Source organism: Amphiprion ocellaris, chromosome 1, assembly GCF_022539595.1.
Source record: "Amphiprion ocellaris isolate individual 3 ecotype Okinawa chromosome 1, ASM2253959v1, whole genome shotgun sequence".
Classification (NCBI taxonomy): Eukaryota; Metazoa; Chordata; class Actinopteri; family Pomacentridae; genus Amphiprion; species Amphiprion ocellaris.
The window spans coordinates 26,439,992-26,466,824 of NC_072766.1; the positions used below are offsets into that span (position 1 = coordinate 26,439,992).

At 39.7% G+C, this 26,833-nt stretch overlaps 1 protein-coding gene across 1 annotated transcript in view; it reads right to left on the reverse strand.

The window, feature by feature from the left end:
• LOC111563846 (neural-cadherin) overlaps nucleotides 1-26,833 on the reverse strand; it is a 375,623-nt gene that overhangs the window by 135,374 nt on the left and 213,416 nt on the right. Inside the window, exons 24-25 of the mRNA XM_055010997.1 lie at nucleotides 26,161-26,345; nucleotides 13,310-13,539 (exon numbers count right to left, since the gene is read on the reverse strand). Of these exons, the coding sequence (XP_054866972.1) occupies nucleotides 13,310-13,539; nucleotides 26,161-26,345 (415 nt within the window). The remainder of the gene's footprint in view (nucleotides 1-13,309; nucleotides 13,540-26,160; nucleotides 26,346-26,833) is intronic.

Here is a 26,833-nt window from a genome sequence, read left to right on the forward strand (position 1 = left end):
ACAATTTGTTAACATGCTTTGATTTTAAATCAAGGGATAATGGTTGCATTCCATCTGGATTAGAGCAGCAGGTATCCTTCATTTTGGTGCCGCATATTACTTTAGTGAATAAAAAATAAATACAATTAAATCTAGGACAGAAATGAATTGCCTGGAAAAGTTACAAGCAAGACTAACATGTGGTCAAAACAGCTGGCAGAAAGGACCCAACATGCTTCTTTGCCATCCTCCATTGGCTAGAAATCACCAAACTCTCAAGAGTAAACTAACTGACTCCAATCCAGCTTTAACAGAAGTGTTGACCTTCTTGCCACATCACCACCTATGTTGATTAAATCTATGCTGAAGAAAAACTTTGTGAAATCCTTAAGGTGATAATAATTTTACTGAAGCAAGGTAATTGTTTACCCAGCGTTAACACCACATGTCAATCTCAGAATATTTACAAAAGGAAAGAAACCTACTGCAATCCTTTCCCTACTAGTTTTACACTGGAAATCCATGTGTACAGTAGGTAATTATGTCTGGCTGATACAGTTTACACAGACCAGTACACACATGTAGATACACACCTACACACAGGCCAACAGCAGAATGTTGATGTGCAAAGTGAATATTTAGTATGTGAATGTATTGGGAGTACAGAAAGCAGTGAAGGTCTAGGAAATCTTGCTGTTTTTCTGCACCAGTTCCTGGAAAAGTGGGCTAAATGGTGATGAGGCAGAGAGGAAACTATGATTTTTGAGGTTGAGCAGTTCGATAAAGCATTGGAAAGGAAAATTAAATGTAAATTGAGTGCGTGGTGTGTGAATCTGTGTATGTGCATTTAGATGTGCTGTCCTTGGCTGGTAAGAGTGACAGTAGTCAAGTAGGTTTTCATTGGACTTATATATACATGCATGTGCTTATATAGCGTGGGCATGCACACACAGATGTGCATGAACACATTCAGTGCGAACAGTGTTGAACACAAAAGCGGGTCACTTTATGCTCAATGTTCTGGACTGATTGGACTTCATTTGATGTGACTGGATTGTAGTGACTAAGCATGCAGTTCAGTTATCAGTTTATTCTCACAAACTAGCTGTGCTGCAAGGCTGGAACCTTGATAAGGTTTACGCTTTATGGATCATTGTTACTGCTGACTGATGTCTCACTCCACTGGAACTTAAAACATTTGCCTATAAGAGAAATTTATGGTTTTTTCCATTCAAAACTACGTTTTTTATTTAACCCACCTATGTCATCAATGCCTCCACTCCACTCCAATGCTCTTTTCATTCATTTCCCTTGACTTTAATGTTATTGAGGGTATGCGTTAATCATACACACAGAGACACACACACACACACACACACACACACCCACAGCTGTCAGACTGCAAGGTTTGTATTTGAGTTATTAAACTTAGAAAGGGTGCTTCAAAGCTCCAGAATATACAATCCCAAGTTACACTTTCAAAAATATACTTACAGCTACAATTCTGTACAAGTAAATGCACTACTTTAAGCACAGTATCACTTGAAACATTTCACAGTTGTGCAGCATAACTATCAATGGTTTCGAGTGAAAAGTAATAGAAATGTTCCTAAGTTTTGTATTAAAAAAGTTTCTTATTTGTAATATTTTTTAAACTATTTTATTTTAAGACCCTCATCATATCTATTTACACCATGCTTCGCACCAAATTCTAATGATTTTAATAATCATTTCATGAGTAAATTGCTGTAGTCTGTGTTGAAACGCGGACTACCTGGTGGCATGAAATTGAGTCTGCTAACCTTGATCTATAGAACACTTGTGAAGTTTAAGTATTTCAGTACAACTTCTATGCAGCATTGAAGCTCGATGTTTTTGTTCTTAGCTATCAGAGAGCAGCCGGTTTGGACTCAGGTAAATAAATAGATCAAGTTTGTGTGTTTAAATTTCACTGGAAATCTACAGAAACAAGTCTCCCCCTTTTGACCATTGAATCACTGAATATACAGTCATGGAACATTCAATTGTACCAGGCATTAAAATGAACAAGAAATTGAAGAAAACAAGGTTGGACTAATAATATACATACATACATACATACATACACACACACACACACACACACACACACACACACACACACACACACAGATAGATGGATGGATGGATGGATGGATGGATGGATGGATGGATGGATAGATAGATAGATAGATAGATAGATAGATAGATAGATAGATAGATAGATAGATAGATAGATAGATAGATAGATAGATAGATAGATAGATAGATAGATAGATAGATAGATATCGATCAGCCACAACATTATGGCCACTGACAAGTGAAGTGAATAACATCGATTGTTTTGTTATAATGCAATGTTCTGCTGGGAAACCTTGAGTCCTGGCTTTATTGTGGATGTTTGACATGTACCACCCACCTAAACATTGCAGGTCAAGCAACCCCCAACCCCTCCACCCCAATGGCAACAGCAGTCCTTGATGCCAGTTGCCACCTTCAGCAGGACAATGAACCCCGACACAACATTGTTCAGAAGTGGTCCGGGGGACACGACAGAGCTAAGGTGTTCACCCGGGTTCAACATTCCCCAGATCCAAATCTTATTGAGCATTTGTGATAGGTGCCAGGATCGGCCTGATCTAGGTAGGTCCCACCCTGCAACCCACAGGACCCACAGAATTCACTGCCACCATCCCAGTGTGACAGGACATCCCCAGAGGTCCTGTGTTCATGTCCCACTGAGTCAGAGAAGTTATAGCAGCATAAAGGGACCAACACAATACTAGGTGGTCATAATGTTTTGTGTTCTTTGCCAGTTGTTTCAGTTGACTGATCCATTCTGCTACTGTGTTATCACAGACTCTTAGAAGATTTATTTCTAAAATACAACACTGTAACAACATATACAGTTTGTAGCAACTATAATGCAAGTTATGTATTATGTTTTCTATCAGCGTTATGAGGACGTGATGTGAATTAACTTATTTGTCAAGTCACAAATACACTGCTACTGAGCGCATCAGAATGTATTTTTCCTATTTCAACATATCTGATCATACAGCACAATATCAGGGCTGCCACTAAAGCATTGTTTCATTTTTTACAGATTGTCTTTTAAATAATTCACTTTTATGAATTTCAGTTAAAGAATGTGTTAATAACTGCTAAAGGTTAAAATAGTCTGAAAAAGAGGTTTATTTTTTGATACTGGTCATCTGATGACCTCAGGTCGCTTCCAGGTTCTCTTCCTGGTTCTTCAGAAAGAAAGGCAGATATGTTGAGCATGCTCTGAATGTAATCTGCTGCCATCTGCTAACATTCATCTTAGAGGCAATGCTGTAAGTTCACATATGTGATGTTCAGGATGTTAAAAGTCTAAATAGAGATACTTTGATAAAAACGATATTGGATATGAGGTTTAAAAATGGGGTTTGTTGACATTTACGTACAAGCTATAAAAACATGCTAGTGGCCAGTGTGACTGTTATCCAAAGTGCATAAAGTGATGACATTTCATGTTTGAAGTCACTTACAATGCAATATTAAGTTAAAGAACAGGTAGTGACAATTTGCACTGTTTTGTTTGCAATTTTCACCGACATGTTAATGAAGAAGTGTGACAGTAAATGGTCAAGCTTGCTACGACTCTGTCTTCATTGACTTTGGTTTAACTTGGTGTTTAGTCAGAGTTTCAACACACTACACAACGACACTACAATATCCACTTGCAGTCACTGCACCATTAGAATTTCTAAAGTCATATTTGGCATTCACAGCACTTCTAAAGGTGAGATAATTAAAAAAAAAAAAAAAAATTGTGATCTGGTTTATTACAGAAAATGTTTTAGCCACATTCATTCATTCAAAACCAAAATGTTCTCATAACCAGCTAACCAAAGGCAGGAGTACACAAACCTTGTTCTCTGGTGTGGGAATTGTATCCTTTGTATGCCCACTATCCACACCCACAAAGCTAAAATGGTAACATGTAAAATGGTAGGGAAGCCTATTTTATTTTAGTGAGGGAAAAAAATGGCAACATTCAACTGTATTTGATTTACGTCAATATAGTTAGGTCAGTAAGGGGAGTTAAGTCACCTTATTCATCTTCTAGCTGTTAATAAAGATAATGATAACAGCCTTACCATCACAATTTTAAATCATGCATTTGATTACAAAAAATCATATTAAATGGAAGAAGTCACTTGGACTGAACAAAAGGGCTTCTAGTGAAATTTCTAGTTTCTAAAGTAGTACCTGCAAAATATCTGGCAGGTGATTGGATGAACATGGGTCTATCACAGGCTGTAAATGTCTATAGTTCCTCATAGAATGCTGAATGGTTCTTGCTTGATCCTGTGATCTTGTGAACCTTGAGCGAATCTATCTGCCTTGCAACAGCATAAAACAAACCACCAATATTTTTTTTAGCTTAACATGGAAAATACAGTCAGAGTATCAGCATAAAAAACTAACTTTTTTTGGTATCAGCCTTACTGTTTTACTCGTTATACAGTCATGATGACGTCTTTGTGGAGATTGATATGAACAAATGTGCAATATAGAAGCGATGTATTTATGTATGTGGTTCGGCAAAAACAAAAATAAAAATGCATGGAACAAATTGAGCACACAAATCAAATGTTGAGAGGCATATTAGGCTGCAGGGGGAGACGAGAAGCGGGGTGATGGAGAGGGGGCAGCAGATGCAGGGAGTAGAAACAGGAGGAAGCCATCTGAGGATAGGGTGGGATAGGGTGAAGACAGTGCCATGCTGGTTGTCAGGTAGTACAAAGCCAGTAGGTGGCCAGTAATGACATTTCCCTTAAAATAACTTTTGACTGGGCACCCAGATAGCTCAACTAGTTGTGCAGGTGACCCATAAACAGGGGCTAGTCCCCGATACAGCAGGCCTGGGTTCGATTGCCACTCACGGCCCTTTACTATATGTCTTCTCCCTACTTTCCTGTCTGCCTCTTAACTGTACGTATCTAATAAAGCCAAGAAACAATGATTTGTGTTTGGTAGCCACTCACTCAACCGTATGTACAGGAAATTACTACATTGATTTCATCTTGTCTGGTGACAATTAAAAAAAGACTTTATTTGTGCTACTATTTCTAGTTACTTTGTTAGCCAACAAGGTGTTTTAAATAGTTGACAGAGCAAGACTATTTGCTTTCTTTATTATTATAATGTTTTTATTCATTATTTCCTATTTATGGACAATGAGCAACATTTTAACTTGGCTGTGTTCTTCACTGTGTCATTTTTCTGTCATTAGATTTTATTTTAGACTATGGGCACAGGAACTTTGGAGATACTCTGTTGCATCTGGCACCAGGATGTTGGCAGTAGATCTTTTGGGTCCTGTGGGTTGAGGAGTGGAACCCCTGAGGAAGCATCCTTTTTCTGGCTAAATGGCAATTGCATTTGGGCTCTGGGGAGTTTGTTGGCCGAATCAGCTCCTCAGGCTCTTCCTATTCCTCAGAGTGTTCTTGCACAGTTTTTGTTTAGTGGTGGACTGCGTTGTCAAGTTTTGTTATCATGGATTGATGTTGCTATGGGAGGGCAAACCTGGTCTGCAACAACATTTAGTTGGTGGTTCATGTCAAAGAGTCATCCACATGACAGAATAGTGAGTGCTGCACTTGACAAAGAACTATCTAGTCAGCGGTTTGAAAATAATAAAACACGAATATAAAATCAGATGCTCTTCAAGGACAGAGCCAGGAGTCACTCAAGATCAAAAAATAATGACTGCCCCACTCCACATTAATGAAAGCACTTCGTATCAGTGAGGGGTGGGGGTGGGGGTGGGGGTGGGGGTGGGGTGGGGTGGGGGGGACGACTCAGATTCCTCATCAGGGTGACACAAACGCCTTGATTTCTCCATGTATTAATAAATAATTTTTATATTTAAAACCAGAGTACATAGGATACTCTATGGACTGCCAACCAATGCACAGGGCCTCCATTAATAGGAAGTGGGACAGTAATTATTTTTTCATTATTTTTTTTTAACTTCAACATAAATGCCAGAGGGCTGCACTGTGACTCTATGGTTAGCACCATCATCTTGCAGCTAGAAGATCCCTGGTTTGTGTCCTGGCCTGGGCCTGGGATCTTTCTGCATAGAGTTTGCATGTTCTCCCTGTGCATCTGTGGGTTTTCTCCGGGTACTCCGGCTTCAGTCCAAAAATATGCTGATGTTAACTGATAATTCTAAATTGCTTGTAGGTATGTATGTGAGTGTGATTGTTTGTCTCTATATGCAGCCTTATGATAGACTTGTGACCTGTCCAGGGTGTCCCCTGCCTTCACCCTAAGTCAGACGGGATAGACTCCAGCCCCCCGTGACCCTAATGAGGATTAAGCGGTATACAGATAATTGATGGATGGATGGATAAATGCCAGGACCCAAGATTTCCCAGCAGAATGTTGCATAGTGAGGAGATGATCAATGTTATTCACTCCACCTGTCAGTGGATTCAATTTGTGGTCGATCAGTGTATATCTTCTCGCACCATAGTCTATATTAACGTGTTCCTCTAGAAAATATTTACCCCAGAACGGAGTCTCACAACACCCAAAGCGTAAATACTTGCAAATTCATTAGCTTGTCCCAACTTTTGTATCTAGTCTCCCAAATGTGACAAATCTGAAATGCACAGAGAGATATGCACTGAATTGTTCAATGACAGAACAGGCTGTATAGCAATGAATAAAGGTCCATCTTTGTTCTAATGCACTGAGAAGCTTCTACAGTCCTCTTATCTGCCCTCAGGGCCAAATTAATATAATGACAAGATGAACTTGGTATCTGAGCACCATACCAATGATTTTTAAAAAGTCGAAAACCAATGTAGCATCATTAAAAGTCAAGTGGAGCACGCTGGATTGAACACACTAAGGGGTAAGTTCTATTATTGAGGAGATCAGGGAGAAATAGAGATATAGGACATAAAGACTTTTCACTGAAAATCTCCCATTTCTGAGGTATTAGTGGAGAATTGAGAACATTAATAATAAGCAGTGCTTAGCATTAATTTCCCCTCTATTCCACCCCTCTTCCTTCCCCTCCCTCCTTCTCTCTTCCTCATCCACCCCCTCCTCCTCCTTTCCTCTCACTGGCTCTCGTTCATCCTCTCCCTCGCCACGCTTCACATCTCATTCTGATCAATGTCTTCTTGGGAGAACCTGGCTGAATTCAGATGAAACGTTCCGCTCTCTCCTCACAAATCACACCTGAAAGCCTAGGCTGCCTCTCTTCTTATACATCTTTCTCTCCTTCTATGCTTCTGTCTCAAGCTTTTCTCCCCTTGAAAACTTATTCATACACTTGCATTTTTTTTTTTTTTTTTTTTGCATCTCTAACCTCTCTTCTTCATCGACAATAGTCACATGAAACAATGCGAGGTTTCCACAGAAGGAAGCTGGGGGGCAAAGGGCTGAGCGCGGTGACTGACCTGAACTGACCACCATGACCATAGCTGGACTTTCAACTGTTTTTACCCGAAAAGACACATGCATGCAAATGTAGACTGGCTCATCATTCCCTCTGAGGACACCAGTTCAGCTCTCTCTCTTTCTCTCCCTGCTGTGAAATGCATACAATTCAGCTTCTATGGTGCATGTCCGCTCTCTCTCTCTCTCTCTCTCTCACACACACACACACACACACACACACACACACACCTACACACACACACACACACACCTACACACACACACGCACACACACGCTACTTCTATTCAGACTTCTGAAACGTGAAATGAGGTCTGACTGAAGCCAGCGGCCAGGGAGCATCAGTATGATAAAGTAAAATGTTTGTGTTTTACCAACTCCTCTCTTTGTGATGATATGCTCTTTTTATTATTTGAACTTTTCTTGGCCTGTACTCACTAGAGGGTGAAATGTAATTTATTAGGACAATTTATGGCTAAATACGCAAAGATCTGTTCAATTTCACACACCCTTATCATTCTCACAGAGTACAGGTCTTTTTTTTTTGTTTGTTTGTTTGTTTTTTGAGTATGTGTGTGCAACATCCAAATTACCACATTACAGACACAATCCACACTGTGCATTTCTGTTGCAGCCAAATTAGGCAGAATTTAAAAGGACGTTCCACATTCTTAGACACTTACTGACAATATTTTTCTTTCCTTTTTACTTTGCCAAGGAACACGACAGAGTTTTGTGATGATCAGCATACGTTTGTCTGCCTGTTACTCAAAAACAGAAAAAAACGGATTTGGATGAAATTTTCTGGGAAGGTCAGAAATGACACAAGGACCAAGTGATTAGATTTTGGCAGTGATGTGGCTTATAGTCTGGATCCATGGATTTCTTAAAGATTTCTGTATTGCGAGAGAGCATCACCGTAACCATGACTACAAGTGAACACTGCAGCAGCTGCCTGCTGATGATCACATGATTGTGATCCTACTACAAATCGACCGCTGTGGACTTACTGGGACTTATCCGTTGGAAATGATACAAGGAACAATTTCATTAAATTGTTGGGGTGTTTCTGAGTCCCATATATTCCCGCCACCTGCTACATATTTAGGTCATGAAATTCTGTATCCGTACATAACATACACATGCATAACAGACACCTGTGCTCACTGCAAGTCATTATTCATTATGGATTTCATCTGTTGGAAATGAAATGACTCAACAGCCTTGGCGGAGTACTACGCTCTCTGAGTGCTTTTCTTGTTTTAATATAGGGTCCTTGCTCATTTTCCTGAGTCCTAAATAACAGAAATGGTTTTAATGCTAATGCTGAGCAGAGGATGATCTATGGAGACCACAGATCTTAGTAGAGACACCACAGGTGGACTGTTCAGACAAAATATACAAGCTGTGTCTTTGGAAATAACAGGTGTTTTAAGGAAAGAAGAATAAAATAGATTTTGCTCACACACCATTCATCAACTGAGGAATAATACCATTTTATTTCATAACACCACCTTTACATAGATATCGAGCAAGAGAGCCGACCGTATTTTCAGGAAGAACCACAGCTGCCTGTTCTAACCAGTAATATCAAATCAGGAGGATCTCAAAAATCCAAATAAACCTAATAAATTATATGTGGATAGTGTTTTGTTTTTCTTTGTAGTTCATATGATTGTTTTTCACCTCACCAGAAGACTTAAAATGAGCAATGTTTTCATAAGTGACTTTTTGCAAGTGAAGGTTGCTGCAGATGTGAAAAAGTCTATATAAATCTAAATCATGAGCTTCTCTTAAACCTAACCAAATAGTTTAGTTGCCAAAAGCCCGAACCAAACAGTGACTGAAAATACAAGTAAGAATTTTTAAAAAATTTAAAAAAGGGCACAAAACTTAAATTTTACTTTGTGAGGTTTCTAGATTTTAAATACTATTAAAGGTCTAAGCTCTAATATTTTACATACATTGGTAAATTTGCAAAAATGATACATTATATTATAAAAGCCTGTGGCTTTCAGTATACTCTGTGGGACAGTAACATCACTTGTTCAAGTGGTGGAAAAAGGTTGATGTGTTTCCCATCTTTGTCAGCACAAGTTGTCTTGATACTGTTGTGCTGTTTATCCACCCTTCAAATCTAAACTGTGAACCAAATCCTCAGTGTTGTGTGACTGCTCTCCACCACATTTTTTTTCATCTTTTGTGACCTTCTTACTCTCCTCATTGTCACAGAATTTAAACCTCTTCAACAATGTGTGGGTGATTTCTTTCTATGATTTACCTTAATGGTAATGTAAACTGGACACTCCATCCTGATTGGGTGACCATGAAGATACGGCAGATCCAAACTCAACTGAATTTATTGTAAATAATTCATTAGTTCATTATTGTAATTTTTCAATATTAATCCACCAAAAACGCGGCACAGTTATGTGACGATCGGCGTACATTTATCCTTCTCTGAATCTGTTTGTCTGTCTGTTCGCAAAATTAATGCAAAATGGACTAACGGATTTGGATGAAATTTCAGGGAAGGTCAGACATGACACAAGGACCACCTCGTTAGACTTTGGCAGTGATGCGGCTTGTAGTCTGGATACATGGATTTGTTAAAGATTTCTGTATCATTGCAAGATAGTGGCATGGCGTCACTGTAACTATGACTACAAGTGAACACTATGTCAGCTGCCTGCCTCAATTCCCGCCATCCGCTACATATTTCGGTCACGCACTTCGGTATCTCTGCATAATGTATGCATGCATAACACACGCCTGTGCTGCAAGGTAATTTTTTATTCATCTATTTAGTTTAAGGGTAGATCTGTATTAAATGGCCAGATTCTATGTTGCCATGATATCTGAATACACAAATTGAGGAAAGAACAGCCTTGACGGAGTACTGCGTGCTCTCAGTGCATTTCTTGTTATGATTACGTTCACAATTTTTAAGTTATCAAGGTCACTTTACTGGCCAACTTTCGACTCCACCATTTAGCTTAGGTATTTTATCAAATTGTTCCTAATTCGACTTTCTAACATGGTGGACATCAACGCTTTTAGACAACATAGCCTCCTTGGACTGGAGATAATGATTTATTGCATGCAGAACCTCAGAATATCTGCCCTGTCAAAACAAGATTGATATTAATTTGATAATCATACCATTGTATTTATGGCACACTGCTGCATATAAATAGACAAGCCAGGTAGAACACAAAAAATAAATACAAGCAAGGGAAATTGGGGTGGCTCAGTGAATACAGGCAGCCTGACTGATGAAAACCAACTGCAGAAACTGCAGCCTGCATGGTTGCTTAAAACAAGATGTATGCTTATTGATTCATTCCTTCAGCTGCAAATGTATGCTGGTGAGCTGGTACAATCAGCTGAGGCCACTTGAAGTTTTCTGACTGAATTTCAGCAGCTCATATAGAAACTGTATAACAAACGGGGGAGATGCAGGAGAGCCGTGTTTCACAAAATGGTAAATGATAAGTTAATTCCATTCAGGATGGCAGAAGTTATGTTGAATAAATAAAAAGGTTTTTTTTTTATTTATTTTTTGTTGTAGTTGCAGGACAGCATTCAAATTCATGTTTTCAGTTCACTTAACCTACAGGTCTTTGAGTTGTAGGGGGACAGTGCAGTAAGTGGACAAACCCAATAAGAACAAAGCATGCAAACTCCACACAGAAAGGACCTTGTTGGACACTGACAGCTAGTAAGAGCTGATAATCATGCTGCTGTGCTTCCATTAGTATCAACAGCCATTTTGCATATTTATTTGCTGGGTAATGTTTGCTAAAGTAGTGTTGCCATGAAAACAGTATCCAATTCATAAAAATACTCTGTCAGCCCAAATATGAAAGCATTTTTACAGAACAGTAATAGAAAAGAAATTAAGCTATGGTGAATGGATGTCAAGGCTGGTGTATGCATTTAATTATGTGCATTGCTTGCACTTCAATTAGACATGATGTCGATCAAGATGACCTAAATACATCCATTTCTCAGATGGTTTTGATAGTCACTTGACTGTGACATCCTGTTTTCATGTCACATATAACCAAAAAAAGTGTTGCAAATTGGACGAAGTTGTTAGGATAGATGAGGACAAAGAGCCATTTAAAACATTAAAAATAATCTGCATATCCAAAATTATCAAGTTGTGATGCATTGCACACAATGATGTGTTTAAAAAACACATCATGAAAATGTATTTACATTTTACTGTACACACAAACTTGGCAGCAAAATTACACAACGGAAACACCGGAGAGCACAGAATGGCAAATTTTCACAAATATGCTTCCTTACTTTGTCTGGCATAATTAACATTACTTAAAGCAATTTGCATTCCACTGCTCTTACCAAAGATAGCATCCTTTAGCAGCTAGTTAGCCAGGTAGTTGAAATGACAAACCTTCAAAACCAATTTCTCCTATGATGAGGTGTTAGTGTTATTTACTCAACTGGGGATGTTAAACATCTCAGGATCTTACAATATAAAACCTTAAATGTGAAGATGTGGAAATACTGATGCCTTCTAGATGTCAATGATGACTTTTCAATTTCTTTATGTATGTAGCTCAGAGTGACGAGTGTGACAGCTGTCTTGTGAAATGAATCGGAGGACACTGTGCCATACAGCGTCCAAGGGGCTTAAGGGTAGAGGAAGCAGCATGAGCAAAGAGGATATCTCCATAATGAAGCTCTCTTTCAGTATAAGAATCCAGTATAAATGTTTAAATTCTGAGCAACATGTTCGATGTGAGTTTTATGAAGCAACCTTTGTGATTCATCTCGCTGAGCTCTAATAATTAGATTTCCATTAAGAGCATGGTTGGGGTTGGGTAAATCATTGGTCTGCATCTTTGTACATTAAACAGTACGACATGCAGGTCATTGTAAGCATTAATTAATCTACACAAGGCCTGGTTTGCAGTGAATATACTTTATATAAAGATGAGAAGTCCAAATATTGACCCTCGAAGGACAGTCTTGACTATGTAAGGACGCCCACGATAGCCAGCAAAGCAAACGTTGTTTGTGAAAGCAGGTAAAAGAGATTACCCGGTGTATGGTGAAGCTTTACACAACATGACAATGTGTTGTTTTTGACAGGTTAGAAAAAAAAAGATAAACTGTTGGTTGTCAATGGATCTGGATCAACTACACTAGAACAATTTTGTTAAGAGAAAAAAAAAACAACAAAACTGGGTGTAGAAAACTTAAAATATGCTTTTTCAAGATAAGTAACCACAGAAACTAGCAAAGACATTGTTGACAACACATATGGATGTCATCATATTTTGTTTTATCTAAGACTCCAAGAAGGGTCAGAGATCCCTGACACGCTACTCCGTTTGATGCAGCTGGGTATGGTTATCATGTTGCATATAGAATTTTTACTAGTTTTTTTGATTAGTCCTGAATCCAGTAAACTCAGATAATGTCTTATATTTTGACTGACATATTTGATTTATTGGAATTTAGCGCAGGGTTCAGCAAAAACATTGCCTGAGGTGGAACTGCTGCCTGTAACCAACAAGTTCAAGCACAGAGAAAGAGAGAGCATGCAACCCGATTTGGAGGGCTAAATCTTACCAAAGTGGGATTTCTCTGTGACTTGACTTACCAGTGGCTTTGCAGTGCATTCAATAACTGGCATGTGATTGGTTAGATTGTGCGACTCCCATTCGAGACGCTGTGTTGTCAATCAAAAGCTGGAATACTGCCATCAACACATCAGTAAACACACCAATTGAGTTGATAGGACATAACTGCGTACACCTTACAGTGTCTGTATGCATAAAAGGCTAAAGGACATAAAGAGTAACCAACCTTTTGTTTGTGGGCGGCCAGATAACCATGCATTTTCTCAGGCTGGAGGAAGGTGGGGCCACCATGCACAGCAAAGCGAACATCCAGCATTCGCTCCTTCACATCCATCAGGCTGAAGACGTTGACATCATCAGGTGGAATGGAAAGCATCTCAGATAGGAAGTCCACCAGCAGCTCGTAGCGGCTTCGCTGCTTCCCCCTCAGTTCAATGAACTCCTTCGCTGTGATGTCTGAGAAACACACACACACAAGATTGGAACAGTTTTTAAGTGGTCTCATTATTTCCTTCCCTGCTCAAGGATAAATCCAATTATTTTCAAACTGGCTAAAATCAAAAAATAATAGTCCAGAACACTTGAGACTGGAGCTATCATGGTACATTATTTAAAAATGACTTGCTTTATATGACAAAATCTTTTGTTTGTAATATTATTTTGCATTTCCATTGGATGTTTGTCTGTGTGCATAGTCCAAGTATAACTCATGTTGTGTCCTCCAAAATCTGTTCACACAGTCAAACTATGAGGACATTTCCCTTCCTTATGGGAACAAAAAACAAGTCACCTCAATGTAAATCATCTAATTTTAAGGTCAATACAAGTTTTATGGTTTGGGTGAGTGTTAGGGTTATGGTTAAGATTGGAAATGTCCAGGAGAGAGTGTGAGTCCATGTTATGTCCTCTGAAGTCATGGATATACAACTGTCTGTGTGTATATGAATGTGTTTACACCGATCAGCCACATTATGACCACTGACAGGTGGTGTGAGTAACATCGATCATCTTGTTACAATGCAATGTTCTGCTGGGAAAGCTTGAGTCCTGACATGCATGTGGATGTTTGACATGTACCACCCATCTAAATATTACAGGTCAAGCAACCCCCCAGCCCCCATGGCAACAGCAGTCGCTGGCACCAGTTTCCACCCTCAGCAGGACAATGCACCCCGACACATCACAAAAACTGCTCAGGAGTGGTCCATGGAACATGACAGAGCTAAGGTGTTTATCTGGGTTCCACACTCCCCAGATCCAGATCTCATTAAGCATCTGTGGGACGTACCAGGATAAACATGATCTAGGTAGGTCCCACTCTGAAACCCACAGGACCCACAGAATCCACTGCCACCATCCCGGTGTCACAGGACATCTCCAGAGGTCCTGTATCCATACCCCACTGGGTCCAAGGAGTTTTAGCAGCATAAAGGGACCAACACAATATTAGGCAGGTCATAATGTTATGCCTGATCGGTGTATGTTTTCAGGTGAAAGCAGTAACTGAGAGTTGGATTTTAATAGCTGTAGCAATTAAAGGTATTTACACTCTTGACAATTTGGGGTTTAGCTTCGAATTGTCTTAGGCAGCAAGGTGGAGGAAATCTTGCTCTTAATTTATTTCTCAATTCCAATCAGCGCCAGGTGTTTAGCTCTTCAGAGTTGTATGTTTAAAGCTTGAGAGTTGGAATGTACAAAAAGTGGACAACTCATATTTAAAGATTATTCCATCAACTTGCACAGACTTTTTATCTGTAACAGTCAGGGAGCAGCATAAACCTTGTGACTATGTAAATGGAGCTCTGGCAGTTGATGGCCCAAGCCAGCCAATTGTGGTGAGTTCTTGGAGCAAAATAAATATGGATTATAACCAGAAGTGTTATATTGTTTATATGCGCATAGCTTGGGTCAGACCCTAGATGCAGACACACAGGAAATGTAGACTTTGTATAGTCCTGCCCCAGAATCAGAGTCCACCAATGTGGCATCAGGAAGGGGGGAAGGCTTTGTTGAATCTAGCTAAGGTTAAAAGATTGTTGCTATATAAGTGCGGACCATTTATCATTTTTAAAACACAAAATCTAATGCCTTGTCATCTGTCAGCTACTGTGCATCCTATGTCACATTAAAATGGAAGAATATAACTACTACAGCTGAAAGAAGGAGCTAGGAGAGAGTGACATTTGTCAAATGAAGCTAACTGCAGGTAAAGCTGTTTTTATGGGTGTGTTCCCTTAGGCAACACACAGTTTAGGTCATTAATTGTCAGTGTCATGCTGAAAATGTCAAACATGTTGAAAAAAATCAGGCTATAGAATGGCAGCAAGCATATTTGACAGTGTCAGATCAGTATATTTGCCTATCAAAGTGCTTGATTTTATCTTCTTTGTGTCAACAACAACTAACTCAAACTGGAGAAGACCCATTCCTGTGTGGTTCAATCAGTTGTCACACCAGAACTATACTCATAGCTTCACAGTTGTTAGGTGTGTATCTGGCCACTTCTGAGACTTACAGTATGTCCATAAAAATGAATACATAAAAACAATAAAACACTTTTAAAACTAATCAAGTGAACCATTGGCCTTTCCTGACATTGAACAAGTTCATACTGATGGTATTGTGGACTTAAGCAGACAAGAGATGAGCAGCAATGAGTACTGAAATGGGAATGCTGAGCCACATGGAGTCTATTGGATTGATGGATTTCAGCTGTGGGAAGTTTGACATGTATTGAGAGGAAATACTGTTTGAAAAGGGGCTTAGAAAGCAAAGAGCTAAAGCAGTGTGACAAAGAAATGCAGCAAAGTGGAACTTTTGTAGGAGATAGTATTAATAAAGGCATGTAGTTCATAAAGCTTTGTAATTTTAGAATGTTGTAGTTTCAGACTACTTTCAAGTTAAGAACATAGTCACACTGTAAAACACTAAAGACAAAAATGCACAAATTAATCAAAATTCCAAGAATGTTATGTTATCTACACCACATAATTTGTTCTTGATCTTCAAAGATGATTATTACAAATGTGATTCATTGTCCATTTTCTGACCTCTGGAGAAATAGACATCTAGTTATTTAGACATTTTGTTTAAAACTGAATTCTGACTTATGGATCACTAAAATCAAGACACATCATCTGGTAACAATGTACAAGGTTTAGTGCCAATCCTCAATGTGTGGCTGCCGATAGCGCTTCTCTGGTTTAGAGGTATGTTGGCAGTTTTCTGTAATTTAAGTGAATTGGCTTTGGGCTGTCTTGTTGCATAAAGCTTAAGGCTTTGGTCAATTTTGATTATTTTAAAATGTGACATAAATACATTTCTGACTTTATCTATCTAGCAATGAAGTGGTTGGACAGATACAAATTGCATGACAGTAATTACCCGATTGTTCACAATTAAAACATAAAGCAAAAATATGTTCTTTGGCGTTCGGTTCATTTTCAGTCACAAATTTTACTGGTTGTTAAATATACTGTTTAATGGCTGTGCAGGACTATTTTATTGCAAAAGTTACTATCTCTGCATTGGACAGGTACACTGCCCATCCAAAACTAAGTTGCACACACTAATATGTCATTGGACCACCTGTAGCTCTGAGAAGGACACATATTGGCCTTGGCATCATTTAATTATATAAGCTTCTGCAATGTCACAGCATTTATTTCTCAGTTGCATTCATTTTCTACCAAGATCTTGATGATGGGAGAGTCGGACCGTTGCACAGTCTTCTCCAGCACATCCCAAATATTGTCAATGGGGCTGAGGTCTGGACTCTGTACTGGCCAATCCAACTGTGAAAATGACGTCTCATGCTCCCTGATCCACTCATTCTCAATGTGAGACCCATGAATCCTGGCATCATCATCTCGGAACATGTCCATGCCATTAGGGAAGAAAAACTCCAGTGATGGAAAAACCCGGTCATTCAGTATATTCAGGTAGTCAGCTGACATTCTTTTGGCACATAACGTTGCTGAACCTGACCAACCCCAGATCATAACCCTAACCCCCACACACTTGTAGGCACTAGCCATGATGAATGCATCACTTCATCCACCTCTCTTCTTCCCCTGATGCGCCCATCACTTTGGAACAGAGTAAATCTGGATTCCACAAACCACATGACCTTCTTTTAGTGCTCCAGAGTCCAATCTTCATGCTACCTAGCAAATTGAAGCTTTTTTTTCTGACTAGCCTCACTGATCAGTGATTTTCTTAGAGCTACACAGCTGTTTAGTCCCAATCCTTTGAGTTCCCTTTGCATTGTGCATGTGGAAATGCTCTTACTTTCACTATTAAACATCGCCATGAATTCATCTATTGATTTCCTACGATCATCTAAGAGTTTGTTCCAATTACATTTGTTCCTCAAAGTTGATGGTTCACCAGTATCCTCCAGGTTTTAATAATGCATTGGCCGGTTCTTAACCCGATTTCAGTAGTTGTAGCAATCTCCTTAGTTGTTTTCTTTGGTTGATGCAGGCCAATAATTTGACCCTTCTGAAACATCCTTTCCACGACCACAGGATATGTCTTCTGACACAGTTGTTTAAGAAATGGGAAGCTACTCACTGCATCATCTCGAGTTAAATAAGTTGTTGCCTGCTGAAACATATTAATCACTGCATTAATTATGCAATGGAGGATGTACCTATTTGCTTAGAGAAATTCAAGTGGTGATTCTTTTTGTGTGTCTGTGTGTCTGTGTGTGTGGGGATGTGTGTGTGTGTGTGTGTGTGTGTGTGTGTGTGTGTGTGTGTGTGTGTGTGTGGGGATGTGTGTGTGTGTGTGTGTGTGGGGGGGGGGGGGCAGTGTAGGAACATAAACATTTTTGTTTAAAAGAACTAACTTTAGAAGACCTGCAGGGACAGAAGCAGTAAGGGCTATGGGCATGCAGTTGTTACTTATGGACAAAATCAAACAAACAAAAAAAATGCACAATTGAGCCAGTCCTTTACCTTAAGGGTCAATTCCTAGAACTACCAGAAAGCACTCTTTATCAGAAAAATGTCATCACAATCATAATACAGAGACTCAACCTGGTTCTCACAGAGAAAGAAGTGAAAGAACACACATATAAAAACTGGTGGGCAGAGCGATTAGATTTGAGAGTTCATAGAGGGAGACATAGCCGAGGCATTGGGAGACAAGACAGGGGGCTCAAAACGAGCTCAGCGGATGCAGCGTGAGGGATCGAGGCTAATGTCAGCTCCCATCAGTCAGTCCAGGGGGAGAAACAAGGACACAGGCAGACAGAGAGACAGTCAGGAGGGACGAGGCTGGGGGAGAGGGTAGTAACTCCTAACACAGAGTGGCAGCCTTCGCACCTGGCTTTGATCCAACCTCACAACTCACTTCTACTCTCTCCTTCCCAGAAGCTTCATCGGAGGCGGTGCACGGACACCCTCCTGCCTGTAGGCTTGTGATCTCACACAAACAGGGTGTAACAAATGAATAAATATCCTCCTCGTGTAGAAGTAAACTGTTAAGAGAGTGATCGAGCAACGAGCATTCGTCATCTTGATCTTTTTGTAGCTTGCTGTGCTTCCTGCAGATAAAGGCTTCAGCATGAACAAAATACGGTGAAGCTGTTTTTAAAGTTGTGCTTCAGTCCATGTCAAGCAAGGGATCTTTTTTTCAAGTTTTGAAGACTCTTGAAAGCTTGAAAAGTACTCAAAATTTTCTTTTGGAAAGGCAAGACATTCGATAAAATCATCCCAAAAAATAAACATTGCAGAGAAGCAGATGCAAATAGTGAAATACAGCTGTCATCAGTGGCCATGCAAATCTACTTCAAAAATATATTTGGTGTTTTTTTATTTTTTTTATTTATTTATTTATTTTTTTTAACTCAGTACAGGTAAAGATAGAAAGTACATATCTATTTTACATTACAAATTACAATAAGTATAATTATAATGACACCAGTAACAATAATATTGAAGATCAAAACACACTAACACTGCTAAAGAGGTAAGAACTTAGTCCACCGAGGAACTTACCCTGTTTTTTTTTTTTTTTTTTACAACTTTGTATTAAAATAAAGTCATACATGTTTTCATATGTGAGAAACTAAAGATCCTTCTGTATACCCTCCATCCATTATCTATACACTGCTTACTGCTCATTAGAGTTGGGGGAGTCTATTCCAGCTGACTTAGGGTGAAGGCAGGGGGACACCCTTTAGAGTTACCAATTATCCTCAGCATGTTTTTGGACTGTGGGAAGAGAACATGCAAACTGGGGATCTTCTACATACAAGGTGAAAGTGCTAACCACCAAGCCACTCTGCAGCCTCGTGTATAACTGACAAACTTAACTGTGATGTTATGGTTTGCTTTCAGGACCTCACTCAGCTATTAACGAAACAGCAAGGAATCTCTTGTTTTTTGTATGGTCCAACATCAGACAACAATGCTGATTTAACTTTAGTCTCTGCTAAGCCAAAACACCAACAGATTCAGTTAGTTTTCTATTTGACAACAATGACTACAGGAACCTACTTAATCCCTGACTATAGTTCCTTGCAGATGGGCACACGAACAGCTGCGGAAACCATGGTGGCATAGCTATTATTATCTGACTTCCAAATTCACTTTTGTTCTATACAACTGCCGTAGATCTGCCTCTGCCTGTTCTACACATGCACACTGCTGCTCAGCATGTGCACTACTGCTACAAGTGCAAGGACACAAGTTTTGGGCTACACACTGATGCTTGCAGCAGGCTGAGAATTTATTGCATATGGAAATATCCCAAACTCTTGGTCCAGACAAATCAATCAGTTTAAGTATTGTCTACTGAGAAATTTTGATGGGTGTTGTTTTTTTCACATATATTAACTCATTAACTGTAAAGAAAAGAAATAAAGAAATGGTTAGATGGTTATGGTTAGTTAGTCTTCCAACATGATTGTTTAAGAAATGAGAAGCTCCTCACTGCATCAGCTAGGGTTAAATAAGTTGTTGCCTGCTGAAACATATTCATCACTGCAGTAATTATCAAATGGAAGTCTTTTACTAATTTGCTTAGGTAAATCTAGGTGGCAACTTTTTTTTTTTGGACAGGCACTGTATTTCATCAGAGGAAGCTCCAAAAAGCCTCGATCCTACATTTCCTGTAATGCACCTTGTTACCATTGTTTTTACCACTGTTGAATCTTTCTGCTTGATAAATACCAAAATCATTCAAACTCCATACATCCAGTTTATGGATGTACATGTATGTTCTTCAATCCAGAGTAGAGTTGATATTACAGTATTATCAGGTTTATTGTTTGAAACTTCTGGAAGCTCCTCCAGCTCCTCTGATTTGTAAGGGAAATAACTGCTTTCAGTCATAATCCAATACTGAAAGTCAATGTGGCACATTTCTTACTAGAGTTGTGTACAGTATGGCATCTTAACACCTTTCTCCATTATTTTATCTGGTTTATCGAGCAGACAGACAAAACGAAATGAAAAACGTGCTATTCATAGTTGCATTTTAATAGTTCTTTTTATGGAACATGCTGGGCTCATAAACCAACAGCCACAGGGGCTTTATAACCCTTGAGACACACCAGAGGCTGCTGCATTACCACTCTAGACAATGCCTGTAATTTCACCAGATGGGCCGCAATACCTTTCAGAAACATCTAGAAGCACCTCTCTACTCTGTTCTCCTAAAAACACACACCTGGCCTATTTTTGATGACACACAGCAGATCAAACCAGCATGTGGTCAAACACAGAAATGGCATAAAGCAGCATCAGTTTTCCTAATTAAAACACATTGTGAAGTCTCCTGATTGTATGCCACATTAGCGCATTGCCATCGTAACAAGTGGCATCCAGAAAGAAAGAACTGATTAAACTCCGTAGCCGTCTTACAAACAGTAGAAGCACAAAAAAAAAAAAAAAAGGAAAAATGATCTAATCAGCAAATCAAAAGAATCACGGGGACAAATCGTTCTGCTACTGAAATGCCCCTGGTGGGGTACATCCAGATAATGGAACAAAAATGGGTCAGAAATGCAACATCATAGTCCCGTGCCTGGAGAGATCCAGGGTTAGTGATGACTCGTGTTAGATTAGTAAGGGAGGTGAGGGCAGTCCCAGGTATCTCACTTACAATCCCCAACTAATATATTTTTCCAAGTTTCTACATATTGATTCCACAAAGCATGTACCCTGGAGGGCAGACGGATGTGAAAAGAGAGATAAAGAATTATTCTCGTAGCACTTCAGCACTGCATCTTCCGCGAAAGGACAATCTCTTTACAGGAATAGATTATAAAATCAGACAAAACCATGTAAACTGTGTTAGTCTGCCGTATGCAGTGTATGTGCTCGTGTTTCAGATTGCTTTCCCAAGAGCATTTCACTCTCAGCTTTTGTTATGTGGACATCTCAAGGACTTTTTGTTTACTACATTTTTTTTTTTTTACCTTTCCATCAATATGGAGAAAGAGAGAGGGAGAGTGAGAGGCAGGCTTAATCTCAGCAAGGCAGATTTAACTAGTGCTTTCTTTGTGCGTCCTTACTGCATTCCACATTTGTTCTTGAAATGGGATTTAGAATGTCAAGGAGGGTGTAAGTAATGCTATAAGTAGAATATTTTCATAATCCCCGAGACTGAGAATCAATGAGAGTGTTTACTCCAAAGCCCCACATGGTAAAATAAAATCCTGGAAATGGCTACTGTTACATATCCTCCTCAAACACACACACACACCTCTGTTTTAGTAGCTTGTCTGCACCTCAGGATGATCTGAGAGTCATTAATCCTTGATATTAAATTTTGTTGTGAAACCGCAGACGCAACATTTTTTGTGAGTTTGCTGAATGCTGAACTGCAGGTTAAAAGCATTTGTGTGATTTTGACAGTGTATTCACAGTAGTGTCTGACACTCCTGCTCTCTGGCTCTCAATTTAAGTCCCTCTGTTACAACCAAGACCTATTAAATCAATACACTCAGCAGTTAACAGCCCATTGATGACAGCAGAGCACAGCACTTAAAAAGTCTTCGAGGAAATGACCACCACAGGTAAAAAAGTAACAGTTGTTGACAAACCTAACCTTAATAATCTAAGTCAAATGGATGAAAAAAAATGCAAGTTTTTATAACAAATAAGAAAACTGAAAGCAAATTAACGTAGCAGTTTTTCTTTCTCATTTTGATTTCCATTATTCATATTAAGCACACATTTCCTAGTCCACATTTTGCACATGAATTAATTTCCCCCCACACAAATATTAAAATTTGTGTGCCAGTTGTTATCCACCACATCGTCTCTGGGTTTGGTGCACATTAATTTACCTCAGTCCCCTTTTAGAATGAGAAGAAAATCCTTTTATCTACTCATATGAGGCTTGACTCTCACTTCCACCCTTTCCTTCCCCACTTCCTCTCTCTCTGTTCTCATCTCGTCTTTGTAGAGCATCCGCTGGCCTCTCAGTCTGCTTCTATTTCAATATCTCTGAAATCATAAAAATCCTTCAGCCATGTCCCATTTCTCTAAAGCAAATTTAATTCTGCGCAGACAGAGTGTGTGCTGTACATCAGGTAATGATGGATGCTGCAGAACATGTAGGGAGAATGTGCTTGCTGAGCAAAACATCGACTAATTATTTTGCTAGCATAAGCAATGGAAACAGGCTTTTCCCTGTGTGCCCCAACAACAACTGAGATCCCATGAGTCAGGGAAGAGGAATTAATAATTGGGTGTAATCTTTTGCTAAAAAAACATATTTAACATAGTGTGTAACAGTCACTGCAAGCAACTAGGGCAAAAAAGTAATCAGCACTCATTAATTTTCTATGACTGGAGAAAAGTCTGCAAATAATAACCACATTTTCCAGTACTCTATTATCAGCAGACATTATCCTAAATTGATATTGTTATAGGTCTACTTGTTGCCACAATAGTGTAAATGTTAAAGACCATCGATCAGAGAGATGGCAGGCAGAATGAAAGCAAGTGATGTTAGCAACAGCTGTGAGCTGGTTACACTGTGCTTGGAAGGGCATAACTCAAGAGATCAAGTACCTTCATATGAATGTCAAAGCAAAATTGATACAACTAAGCAAATGAAACACCGTAAAACTAAACTATAAGTTATAAGGCAAAGGCAGTTTTAACATATTACCAGTGATTTTAGTTCTACAGAGGAGATCAGCATACTTCTTACGCATCTATTCAATGTTCAAACTAATAACTTCATGTCACTTACAGAATTAATCACACATTGTCTTGTCTTCAATGAATTTGCTCACTCACCCCTCAGATTCATTATCTGTGACAACTATTCCACTCATCATTGCCTATTGTATAAAAAAAGTTGGCTGGCCACCTCTAACAGTAAGGCAAGATGGGCATTGGTTTCTGTTTATCTATAAAACACTGATTGGCAAAATGCCACAAATTGTGGCCCACAATACATAAGTTGTAAAATTCACCCTAAAATAACTATCCAACTTCAAGCAGTTGGATAAGACTTGAAGTCCCATGTGCCTACACAGTTGGCAAAACTGTTTTTAGCTTTTCAGCTGCACATAGTTGGAACATCTTGCAGAAAACTGATTATGAATGTGACTGTTTTTAACAGTGCTCTTTCTTTGTTGTCTTGTTGAGTGCTGCCTTTTTGTCCTGTTGACTGTACTCTCGACATATGTAAATGATTGTAAATGCCCTCAGTGATTCCTTGAGACTTACATGAAGGTTGAATGAATGAATGAAAAAAATACTGGTTGGTGTTTGCATTCCACCAAAGGCAAACATTCATGAGGAACAGTGCATGCACACCCACTAGATACTGTGTGGAAAGGATATATCTGGATTCCTTAGTTATTGTCCCCAGTGACTTTAACAAAGACAACCTCACCCACAAACTCTCTAAATAAAGAAAATTTATTAAATGCCCCACCGGAGAGAACATTTTGGATCACTGTTATACTACAGACACCAGGGCCAACCATGCCATGCTCTGCGCTGCACTTGGACACTCTGACCATGTCATGGTCCACCTGAATCTCACATACAGACAGAAATTAAAATTCTCTAAATCTGTTGTGAGGACATCAAAACAGTGGAATAATGGGGCTGTGGATGATCAACAGGCGTGCTGGGACTGTACTGATAGGGATGTGGACTGCTTCCAAAAGTCTAAATGAATACACAGAGGCTGTAACATCCTATATTAGCTTCTGTGAGGACTGTTGTGTACCATTGCGCACCAGGGTGAGTTATAATGACGACAAACCCTGGTTCACAGCTAAACTCAGGCAGTTAAGATTGGAGAAGGATGAGATGTTTAGGATTGGAGATAGAGACAGGTTTAAGGAACTAAAGTACAGGTTTAGCAGGGCTGTGAGGGACAGTAATTGACAGTATTCTGAGAAGTTTCAACACCATTGCTCGGCTCTGCTTCTGTATGGAAAGGGCTCAGACAGATCACCAACTACAAACCAAAAGCTGCCCACTTCATTAACAACCTGCGCAAAAAACATGAACAAGTTCTTCTGTCATTTTAATAGACAATAGGACAGTCCTGAACCCATCCCCAATGACTTCAACCATCAGCAACCATAAACTCAAACCCCCCTGTCTTCCACCACTGCAGAGACTCATCTCATCATCCTGGAGAGAGATGTCAACAGAGTCTTCTAGTGACAGAACCCTTGCAAAGTAGCCAGGCTGGATTTTGTGTCTCCATCCACCTTGAAGCAATGCACTGACCAACTATTTTCAGTGTTCATGGATATTTTCAATACTGCATTGAAGACTTTCCATGCACCAGCCTGCTTCAAGACCTCCACCATCATTCCTTTCCCAATGAAGCCAAATATCACTTGACAGAACAACTACAAACCCGTCACACTGACCTTTGCGGTGATTAAGTAATTTGAGAGCCTTGTTTAATCCCATCTCAAATCCATCATAGATCATCTCCTGGACGCCCTGCAGTTCACCTACAGAGCCAACAGGTCTGTAGATGATGCAGCCAACATAGCTCTAATCCTCCAGCATCTGGACTCTGCATGAACCGACACCAGGATCCTTTCTGTGGATTTCAGCTCTGCTTTTAATACAATCGTCCCAACTCTGCTGCAGGATAAGCTCACCCAGCTGCATGTGCCCGACTTTACCTACAGGTGAATCACTGACTTCCTGTCTGACAGAAGGCTGCAGATGAAGCTGGGAAAACATGTTTCAGACTCCCAAACCGTCAGCTCATGATGACCACAAGGCTGCATCCTTTTTCTGCTGCTCTTATCCTTGTACACCAACAGTTGCACCTCCAGTCGGCAGTCTGTCAGGCTCCTGGAGCACTGCCGGTTCCTGGGCACCATCATCACTCAGAACCTCAAGTGGCAGCTGAACACCAGCTCTCTCGTCAATAAGGTTCAGCAGAGGATGGTCTTCCTGCAGCAGCTGATGAAATTCAACCTGCCATAGACAATGATGGTTCACATCTACACCTCCATAACTCAGTCCAACCTCACTTCCTCCATTGCCATCTGGTATGCTGTGTATCATCCGCTCAGCTGTAAAGGTGAAAAACTATAATCTCTCATCCCTCCAGGACCTGTTCACCTCCTGGACATTAAAGCTAGCTGGGAAGATTGTGGCCGACCCCTCCCACCTTGGATAAAAACTGTTTGAGTCCCTCCCCTATGGCAGGAGGTTGCGGCCCATCAGGACCAGAACTTCATGACATAAGAATAGCTTCATCCTACAGCAGTAAGCATTTTTCACAAGGCCAGAGACCCACAGTGACACTGCCTCTCTGCCCCTACCATAGACATTAACTCTATAGTTACAATTACGCATAGCTTTTAAATATGATCATTATTATACTTTTGCACATTTAGAGTTCTTTTTTACAGTTTTATTTAACAAGATAGCTAAGAATCAGTTTTGTAACTACAGCTGTCAGCACTTTTACAGTTACAGTTCTACCGTTATTTTTTGCACAAATACACCAAGTGAAATTCCTTGTACGTGTAAACCTATTTGACAATAAATCATTCTTATTCTGATTGACTATTCAGAACAGAGATTATTTTGAGATAGAGAGAGTCAATCTTACCTGCCAGGCGAAGAGACCCTGAGTTGTAGATGGCATCATCTCGCAGCTCCCTCACATGTACAGTCACGGTAGAGACAGCGTCTGGCCAAATTCCATCAGACACACGGACCTGGAACTGGTAGGGGCCAGGTGGGGCGTTTTCCTTGATGATCAGAAAACCTGTTCGCTTGTTCAGAATGAAGTAACTGAGGGAAAGAACAAGCAAACAAACACCCACACCAGTTTAAAAAAAACTACATTTAGATGACTTTGCAGTAATTCATACAACGTTGCCTCTCTACATGGAAGATGTTTCACCTGTCACACTTACTAACCTATACATTGTCAAATGTTTAACCAAAAGCCAACTTGATAAGTCCCTAAAAGCAAGTTGATAGCCTTAAAGCTGACTTAAAGTTTGCATATTTTGAGTCTAACAGAGTATGTTTACATGCGTTATTCTTAAAAACGAATAAGCAAGAAAACATTTCTTTCATACTGCACATTACTGCAACTTTTGTCCTCTGTCTCAAGACCTTCTGTGTTAGCTGCTGTCTCTTTAAATGCCTCCTCCCTAAAAAGCCCAGTCTGCTCTGACTGGTCAACTGTCCATGGGAAAGTGAGGTATTATCCGGTTTCATCTGTTGAAAGGCAGAACATTGTAGCTCTAGCTGATGTGCCTCTAGTAAAGATA